The sequence below is a fragment of the Eurosta solidaginis genome, chromosome 2, assembly GCF_040869045.1.
Source record: "Eurosta solidaginis isolate ZX-2024a chromosome 2, ASM4086904v1, whole genome shotgun sequence".
In the NCBI taxonomy this organism is placed as follows: domain Eukaryota; kingdom Metazoa; phylum Arthropoda; class Insecta; order Diptera; family Tephritidae; genus Eurosta; species Eurosta solidaginis.
In genome coordinates, this window is record NC_090320.1 from 205,588,237 (window position 1) to 205,598,405 (window position 10,169).

At 40.1% G+C, this 10,169-nt stretch overlaps 1 protein-coding gene across 4 annotated transcripts in view; it reads right to left on the reverse strand.

Annotated features, from left to right (window-relative positions):
• ssp3 (short spindle 3) overlaps positions 1 to 7,201 on the reverse strand; it is a 288,289-nt gene extending 281,088 nt beyond the window's left edge. For all 4 annotated transcript variants that reach the window (XM_067766975.1, XM_067766978.1, XM_067766977.1 and 1 more), the window contains exons 1-5: positions 6,576 to 7,201; positions 3,922 to 6,510; positions 2,344 to 3,859; positions 2,019 to 2,276; positions 1,824 to 1,947 (exon numbers count right to left, since the gene is read on the reverse strand). In XM_067766975.1, the coding sequence (XP_067623076.1) occupies positions 1,824 to 1,947; positions 2,019 to 2,276; positions 2,344 to 3,859; positions 3,922 to 6,510; positions 6,576 to 6,687 (4,599 nt within the window). In that variant the 5' untranslated portion in view covers positions 6,688 to 7,201. The remainder of the gene's footprint in view (positions 1 to 1,823; positions 1,948 to 2,018; positions 2,277 to 2,343; positions 3,860 to 3,921; positions 6,511 to 6,575) is intronic.
• Positions 7,202 to 10,169: the final 2,968 nt, after the last annotated feature.

Below are 10,169 nucleotides of genomic sequence, written 5' to 3' on the forward strand. Positions count from 1 at the left end.
AAAATTTTTTAGTTCTTGTTCTTGTCCTGGTTTGAATTCATTAAAAATATGGTTATGGCCTTCCCCGAAATAGTCACATGGTCAAACGAAAATTTCCTAAACGGCCACTACAACAAATTTTGAAGTCACAAAATCATTCGACCTTATGGCCATTTTAAGGGCTAGTTAGTTGTGACATAACCATAACCAGATAAAGATTTTATTTATCGTTTTGGATACGTTTTGACTTATTTTTTGCCGTATATGTTTGTAATTTTTTGCGTTTTTTTATTTTTATGAAATATTGAGGATTTTTAGGTTAAGGCACCAATAACTCATGCGCGGTTCCAGGCGGACCGCCCCCTCCCCCTAGAGCTTTGTAAAACGTATTTTCATTATTTTCGACTGTGAAAAATTATGAGAGATATTAATTATTAATTTATCCAAAAGTGTGCAGAATTTCATTGTAGTTTGAAAATGAGGCTGTGAGGCTAGAAGCTAAATAAACAAAGTTTTCCGAAAATAGGACCACATGGTCTTGTTTTATGATTTTATTTTATTCAAGAATTGCATCATGTACAGAGTAAATATTGACTGTAATGAAATATATAATACTAATATACATAGTAGTTTCTTATCACAAACCGGATTTTTACTAATTTTTAATTTTTCTTGCTTGGTCTACTATTCATGTTATTACTATATATATTTAAAAAAAATTTCCCCCCCTAGAAGTGCTGCTGGAACCGCGCCTGAATAACTGATGCCAATTTAATATGGATAAGTAAAAACAGGGTTGGCGTTATGACTACGTCAACTTTAACTTGGGCTTTATATTGTGCTATATATATTATTATGTCCTTAAGCTAAGTTGGCTTTATGTTTTTGACTTTATACCACCCTACCAACATATTATTGCATCGGTCCTTGATAACGGGTTTTTTACTTGCCCTTATGGCAATTTTTATAAGGTTAATTGACCTTATGTACTTTACCTTATGTCACTCCTGCATTAAATTATTACATTGTCAATAGTCCATGATACATGTGTAAAGTTTCGACTGACCTTAATGCCATTGGAAGTGTTCATGAGGTCAATAGACCTTATGTCCGTTGAATTTAAGTCACCTCACCATAAAATTATTTTAATTTCATCGGCCCTTGGTACGTGCGCAAAGTCAAAATTGACCGTATGGCCATTTGAAGTAGTCAAAAGGGTCAATTGACCTATGTCCGTTGAACTTGTGTCACCCTACCATCTAGTTATTGCATTTTCATCGGTCTTTGATAAGTGTACAAAGTTTGAGTTAAATTTGTCCTTTTGAAGTGGGTCAAGATCGAGTCCAAAGGAGCCAGAGCATATTCATCCATTCGCCAGCAAAGCCAAGACGCGAATTCGATGATTATTGATGAGAACCATCTATTTTCGCCTCTTTATAAGAGGAAAGATAAGACTAAGCTTATAGTGCTTACTCGATTCTTTTATAACGTTGAAATGTATGATTGGCGATGTTAATATATGAGTCGGCTCCTTATTTTTGTTTCGGCGGATGTTTTGCAGATTGTTATCGATATTGCTGGTCTTCTACCGTATATTGATTCGGAACAATCCAAAAAATAGTACCATTAAGGTACTAGCCCGACCATCGCAGGAAAGATTTGATACGACCACAGTTAACCTTCTTCGTCATTCAGAGCATTCTAAATAAACAGGACTCGCTACGGGAAGGTAGGATTTACAATTGGGTTGGAGAAGTTAAAATTGCGCTGGCGCTAAACAACCCCTTCAAGTCCAAATATAATTCGTGCTCTGCATAGTTGAGAGCAATAAAACCCTTACTTACCTGCAAACTCTGGAATAATACATCGAATAGCACACTCAACGAATTTCCTAGTATGGCATGACGCGCAATTTGAGGACAAAGTGTACATGCGTTACGATACAGTTGCACAGCGAGCACCACAGCTCTAAAAAAGATAATAAATAATAAGAGAGTTTACTGAATATTTAACCAATTTCTATATATAAACCGCAATACCTTTTTGGAATGTCATTGTTCTCTTGCATACTTCTACTTATCACATTTGTAGTGATGACACCTAATCCATCCATGAGCAGAAAGCACTGAAAGTCGAATACTTGAGCCTTGCTCATAAGTCGCAATAGTTGACTAACAGCACGTTCCAGACCCTGAGAGCCACCGCCTTTGCTCACGAGATTCAAATATTTCGGCACTTGACTTTCACGCTTCATATGTAATGGCACTGGTTGTTGTTCCTTCATATACTCCTCGACGCTGTGAAGAAAAAAGTTAAATATTCAATAAGAAATTTAAATAAAATTGTACTTATATTTCAATTTACCTCTGCGACATACGCTGTTTAAGCTTTTTGATTTTCTTTTTATAACCACGCGTGTGTTCACGGCTGCCAACATCTGATACCGTCGACGACAAGTCACCATCCTCAGTCACACCACCAGCAGCAACTAATTCGCCATTCTCATCGCGTTGCATACCATTTTCATCTACATTGCGCGTAGGTATTGTTAGCTCTAGCGCGCGCTGTCGTATATGCTCGATATTTTCTTCATGACGACGCGCCGAGTCCTGTTGCTTTTGCAATATCTTGCGCTGCAACTCCTCGGTAGTTTGCTGTTGTTGAGTTTGGCGCGCCAACAAACGTTCCTCCCTATCGCGTGCTTTCTCACGCGCCAATGCCTGTCGCTGGCGCTCTTTTTGCTCTTGCATTTTACCAATACGCTGCTCTTTTTCCAAGCGTGTTTCATTCATTTTCTCCAACTTACGCTGACGCTCTTTTTCTAACTCTTGTCGTCGGCGCTCTACTGCTGCTTCACGCGCTGCTTTTTCCTCCAGTCGCTTTTGCCGCTCTTGTTCTAAATCCTGTAGGCGTCCTTCAGCATCCTTACACGACTCGAGCAAATCCAAGCGCTTATTTTGTGCTTCAATATTTTTTATAAAATTTATCTCCTTTAACTTATTTTCTTCATCGTGCGCTTTCTCAACTATTTGGCGCAAATATTGTTCACGATTCTCTGCGGCGCGCTGCATTTTATCTTCCATTTTCAGACGCTTATCTTCAATCAATTGACGCTTTGCCGCTTTCACATCTTCAACACGCGCAAGTAGTTGTTGTATTTTAATAGTTTTTTCCTTTTGCACTTGTTCGCGCTTTTGTTGCGCGCGTGCATGTTTTGCTTGATATTTTTTAAGGGTCTCATGTAAGGAACGGCGGCGCGAGGGTGAGGAAAGTTTTTGATGCAACTCCTGTGCGCGTCCAGGATGACGCGCCACGTAGGCTTGAAGTGTGGCTAATACTTCTTCGCGTTCAACGCGTGACATTTCGGAGAGTAAGGCATGATAGCGCATTTCCAAGCTGAGATTTGGATCCATCGCATCGTCACTCCCTGGAAAAACAGCAATCGATGAAGCATCGTTTAGTAATTTTTCCGCTGTTTCGTTGCTATCGTGTTCATGATCGATTGCCACTTCACCATCAGTTTCATCTGTTTCTGTATCTACATCGATTTCAGTATTTTCTAATTCGCGTATTTGCCGTTCCAAAGATTCTTGCTCTTCTACCAACATGCGCTGGTCTTCGTCGCAATCTGTTTCGCTTGCGAAAGTCTCTTCACTTTCATCACAGCTTGACAGTTTCCCCGCGCCGACTGCGCTACCACCGTGGTTGCTGCTGCCACTAAAAATGGTGGCTGCTTTAGCCGTTTGTGCAATGCTTTCGTACAGATCGCCTATAGTTTTGGAGAAATCGCGGTTGGTTTGTATTTTTATGTCAATCTTATTTTGATCAGCTTGCTCGTTGCTATCGGGCGGAGATTCGTTATTTATCACTTCATCGTTTGCTATAAAGTATAATGCAGTTATTTATATACAGCTTTAATATATTTCAATTACAAGTTCTTACCATCAACAACCGTTTCTGTCGAGCTGGCCGCCGAACTTTCCAGTGAACCTGCGCGTCCATTTTGGAGGCGCTGTGCATACTTTTCACTGCGCATATACTCCTTATGTAGCGATGTCATCTTGAGTCCTGTCAGATCAGATTTTTGACGTTTGATAATTGAACCGCGCGTTGGTACATTAGACGCACGCGCTGACCCAGCACCATGATTGGCGCCATCTCCGCCGCGTTGCGTCGCCGATCCCCCTGCCGATCCGTCTAAGCTTGCGTTCTTGCGTTGCGTTGGCAGTGAATTTACTTTTGCTTTAGCGTTCTTTATCTCAGGGCGCATAACATTTTTTACTGGTTTCTCCACGAGTTTCTGCGTTTTTGTCCCTTTCACTTGCTTGGTGCTTGATTGTTTTTGATTGGATATTATGTTATTTTCCGAAGGTTTTTTCGTTGACACTTTTTTGTTGTGCTGATGTACTTCATTTTCGACAATCAACTGCTCATTAAAAAGCGCCAAAGTAGGAAGACTGGCATAACCTGTTGGTTGACTAAAGCGATTGGCCCAATGCATGCTAGAGCGTCGACGATTCTTCACCGTTAACCAACCGTCATTCGTGTCCGACGGCAACTGTTTTGGTTCGGAGTGGCGTTCGTCCATATGCGGCACGGCAACAGATGCTTGTAATATAAGACTACCTCTAGAGGAGGACGTTATAAGCTCTGTACTTGCTTTAAGTGTTGAAGTTGAGCTGCCAATATCTTCGCGTGAAGACTTCCTTGAAGATGTCGCCCTTGCCGTCTGGGCAAAGCGTTGTGGCTGTTGCGCACGTCCTGATCGCGTTTTCTGCTCCTTTGGCTGCATTTCAATCATGGTACGTGAACGCGCTGATAAACGAGTGGCGACATTTGTAGGTGGTCCATAATGATCTGCTTTGCTTGCGGGACGCTGTGTCGGTAGGTAGCGTGCGCCAACGCCAGCGCTTGTTCCACCACTGGATAAGCGAACGGAAGTCGTTTTGGGTACCGAAGCAGTAGTAGCAAAGCGGCGTGAACTGGTATAAATAGTGCGCAGTGGTTGAGGAGGCACAGTTTTGTTTGCTACTGAGGCTCCGCTCACAGCACGTACAGTCGTGGACATTGGTTTTATTGTATTAATAGGCGGTATGCGTATGGCAGCAGGTCGATTTAAGACGTTTGAATACTTAAGAGGCCCATTTTGGGTGGTAGTAATCGGAACTGTTGCTTTCTTTGTGGAGTCATGTGCGACCGCTGCGGGAGTGCTTTTACTCTGAACTATATGTTCTATTTTTTTGAGCTCGGTAGTTGGTGAATTGTTGGCATCTTTGAGTAGTATTTTATTCTCCATTTCATCCAGCTTTTGTATCGTCATTTCCAGTGCAGTTGGCTCCCGATGCTTGCCAAAATGAGTGTCTCCTGAATCAGTGGCGTTAGCGTCAATACCGTTGGATACAATAGTAGTTTGTTTGTTGATTGCAGATATATCAAATGACGTATCATTCTGCTGCACTTCTTGTGGCAGCTGTTCTGTTGAATGTCTTTGCTGCGCAAGCAACTGTTGCTCAACTATTTGACGATCGCGCTCACGTTTTTGTTGTTCATGTATAAGCTGTTGTTGCTCTAGCTGTTGCTGCTCCTCCAACTTTTTATGTTGCTCTTTCAGTTGCTTTTGTTGCTCCTCAAATTGCTGCTGTTCCTTTTGACGCTGTTGTTTTTCGTACTCTGCGATTTGGCGCAATCGTTCTTGTTCTGCTTCTATAGCTTTTTGCCGTTCTTCAGCATCTTTTTGCATTTTCATTCTTATATCAGCCAAAGTTAAATGATCATCTTCAAGATCTGTTTGTGCATACTGATGACATCTATCCTCCAATACTATTGATTGGGCTGCATTAAGTTGTACTGCCTTTTCAATCTCCATGCCAGTTTCTATTGGTTTTAATGCGTCTGAAGAGCGCTCAGTTACTATGTGTGGCTTACCTGCAGCGAATAACTCACGCACATTTACGCGCATAGCACCTTTTGGCAGTGGGTCACAAGCTCGTAAGCTTTTGCGAGGTGATGCCGAATCACCACTTCCGCCTACGCAGCATGGCGAAGACTTACCGGACATGCAAGCGCAAGCTGACGGACTGGATTTTCCGGACATAGTTGGGCTAGTCAGACTTTTCGTACGCACCCGGGGTGCAGGATTGCTTTTGCGCACCTCCCATGCAAGCGAATGTGGTCGTTGCTGTAGTGGACGTGACTCGTAGTCCCAGGAAACTTTAAACCATTCGCTCAAAGCTTTAAAGTCGCGTACATAATTTTCAAGCACTAATATTGCTTCCTGACACCATGATATGTTCTCACAACATTCCACGGTTTGATAGATTTCATTGACAGCACGTTGTAGATTGCCAAAGAGCAATGCCCAGTAACGTGCTTGTAACTCTGATTTCTTATCACGCCCTGTAGATGCACTGCGCACGCGAGATCCCATGTTTGCAGTTTTAGTTGACGAGCGTATAGGTGAGAGGGCGTTCTTGAGTGGTATGGGAGACTTGGGAGGCCCAACGGGAGGTCTGCGCATATTAGGTGATATTTCTAAGGAGCGTATTATAGATTAGAGTAATTACTTTCCGGATGTTGTGACTAATTAATATACTTACTTCCACTAGTATTTTGTAAACCATCGGCCGGCAGTTGCTCTCCGCAAAATTGGTAGACAATTAAATTTTTTGCGTCTCGTCCCTCACGATGCAAAACTTCTTTCACTTCCATAGTTCCACACTTCAATTGCCGAATGTGTGTGTGCGCTAATCAGTGACTTCACCTGGTTCAGTTGCTACTGCCTTTGCTGCTCTTCCTCCCACACACACCACACCTGTGCAGTTTTTTACCCCTTCTTACTTAAATCCAAGGGCAAAATAACTAATTTCAATATGGAATAAAGCTTGAGGAGAAACTTCACAAAGAAATACCGCTTTTGTTTAATAAGTAAAGTTTCAAGAAGTCCAAACACCTAGTAAGGTTGTGGTTCCCCCTTGTTATTGGATTAGTGTATTATATTTGTGCTTTGCTTTACCGTTTTCAAACTCTTCACTATTGCGCAATTGTTTATTTTGTTTTTAGTAGACTCACGCTGTAAAAGCGAGTTCTACGTTACTTTTTCTTTTTTTAACATTCAAAGATATCAAAAATTCCAGTCAATTAGTAATTTAAGTCAAGAAATTCAAAAAAATTTCACAAATTCTCGAAAAATGTAGCGTATTCTCCCTTTCTACTGTTTACGTTTTTTGTTTTTTGCTTGAATGACTTCTTTTGACAGGTCGCATGTCGAAATGAATCATGGTTCAACTACCCTACAAGAATACTGACTATCATATGACTATCATCTGATTGTCAGCAATGTCAACCTAACGATCAGCGCCTCATCATAGATTAGATTGATACGAATCTTTTGTTTACGCTCTCATATTTTCGCTCTCACGAGGGATTTATCTTCTAGTTGTTGCTGGCAACAATCACAGATAAATCCCTCGCGCCAGCTGAAGCGGGTGCCAGAACAAAAAATGTGCCAAAAATTTTGGTAAACTTTAGTTTGACTTACAACTGTAGAATAGCTTTCAACAATTATGGGAAAAAGGATAAAAATACTTGTTTTAGTGTAAGTATTATTAGTTCGAAGGCGGAGGGTAAATATTATTTCCCATTCAAAAGTTATCACTAAAAACAGGTTTTGTAAATATGAACTCCCGATGCAACCAGTCCATTTTGATCACAGAACCTGGAACGCCAGACATGTAGGATAAGCCCTATACATTAAATAATGTTAACTGTTATATCGTAGGTCCGATTTACTGAAATTTCAAAAGAATGTATGGTTTTCACTGCGAGTTAAATGCGTTACAATATTTGACTAATTAATTTAATCGAAATGTTAGTTTTACTTAGATTTGTTTATATTTAACTCTAACTAGTCGTATTATTGTAAAATAACTTTAAGGAAATAAATATTTTCCGACTATCATTTTATTAATTGATTGAAACTATAATCGCCGAAATGTATGTCAAAAATCCCCATTTTCAGATCTATTCATTTTTGTTTGGAGTGGCATCATTGATAAATGTTATAAAAAATGTGCATTTTGACAGCGCTCTCTCGAAACAAAGAGTTGCAAATCCATTCATCTATGGCCTCATACAAACTTTCTATCACAAACTTAACGGGACTTGCGCAAATGTGATGTTAACAATTGCGTACAGCTGGAGTCATTGGTGCTGTATGTCGTATCGCTGTATCGGTATCCCTAACGTAATCAGCTGTTTATCGTTAAGACGGTAAACCAAAACCCAATTGGTTGGCTACGATACGGTTACGACTTTAGCGGCACCAATAATCGATTGCATTGATTCTCATAAGATTGGTCGAATCAGCTGTTATAAGGTTACCGATACGGTTACCGATAAAGCACCAATGTCTCCAGCTTACGTGTGAGTTTTTGTCTCATTCTTATACACCAACATGGCCTACTGATTAAGTATATAGGCGTACTGCTGCCTCTCATTCCTTTTCCTGGATCAGTGCTGGCACTCTAACTATCAAAAAGTGTCATAAATGATAGTTTACTGTAGATATCAGGTTTGACTGTTATACTATCATAAATGACCATTGTTATATTCCGCCAAAAATGAAACAATGTTTTTTGCTTTTTATTTACTTTATTTCATTACGTTTTTAATTTTGTACGTGATAAAAGCATACGTGTTTCTTATTTGTTTAAAATAAATAGTTTTATAAGAATACGAGTTCAGAATGTCCAATTTAAATTCAGAAAATAAAAAAAACAACAGAAGAGCGCTTTCCTCATGCGGAAACACATTTAAAAATGAATCACCACTAACCACTATTATTTTTCGCGTATCAATTTTTTGAGTGCGCGCCACATATTCCGACAGCTTTTGGTAGTTTTTAATATTATTTTCGATTTTTTTCTTTTAGCATGGATCTTTGAAATGCTCTCTTTTTCATTTTTTAAACTTATTTTTTATATGGTTTTCGTCGGTTGAAAATGGCGGAATTTAAAAAAATAACAAAACAACCGTGATAATCATTTGATTGCCATATGACAGTCAGTAGTGACAACATGATTAAATCGGATAAACTGTTCTCGTATACATAAAATTCCGTTGAGAATTATGTATCTGTCTCACATGCATAATGGTATCTGCTGTATGTTCTTTTGTTCTGTACCAGGTGTCCGAAGCTTTCCCAGTTTGAGTCCTTTTTCATAATTATAGGCTGTCGTTGGGTACATGCGGACATGCGTGAGCGAACAAAGGAACATACATAAATTTGATTATCAATGTTTACGTCATCGCAGGATCAGCATTGTCAATTACAAGTGTGAGTGTATTAGTAAAACTATCAGCGTTTCTTGTAGGTTATATTGAACCATGAAATTTATGTTACAGCTGATTACACGGTTGCAATGCGTGTAGTCCGAATCCGTATTAAAACTGGTTTCTACCCGGTAGAGGTTAGTGGTTTCCTTTTGTAAGACATTTAGTTATTTAAAAAAAAAGCTGTCCTACTATCCTCTCAACCAAAGGGAATAGATATATAATAGAGCGCACTGTAGAGTTAGAGTTATAGTTTAAGAAGGTTGGGGGGCCAAGGACCCAAGGGAATTCGATCTCTAGGTGCCAAGGTCACTCTGTTTTTCAACGTAGTGCGGCACTTAAGCAATATCTAAGCAAAACCAGCTCCGTCGTCAACAATGTATTATACATTGTTGTAACACTGCAGGACAGAAAAGGTTGGTCACATTCCTAAATTGCGAAAAAACACAATATCTCAATCTGATTAACTTGTTAATCAGATATCGAGATATCAAAATCAATGAAAGAGGGACACTGAGACAAGCACGGAACTCGGGTTGGAGTTGCCGTGCAACCGGGTGTCATTACCCGAAAATGGAAGGGGAAGATGGATATTCCTCCTCGGCCAAACCAAGGCTGGTTGACTTGAACACCCCAGCTCACCGATTGGTACCAACTTGTTGGGCCGAAGATCAACGGACATTGATCTGTGTTTTACGGAGGTAGGTCTACCAAGACAGGGACTCCTGTAAGCACTCATCGACTGTCCAATTTTGTATAATGTTAATACACATGTCACTGAAGTATGATGAATTTTTCAGCTGAATTCATTGTTTAATTTGCCAGTGACAGCCTCTTTTATGAGGTCGGCGATTGTTAGA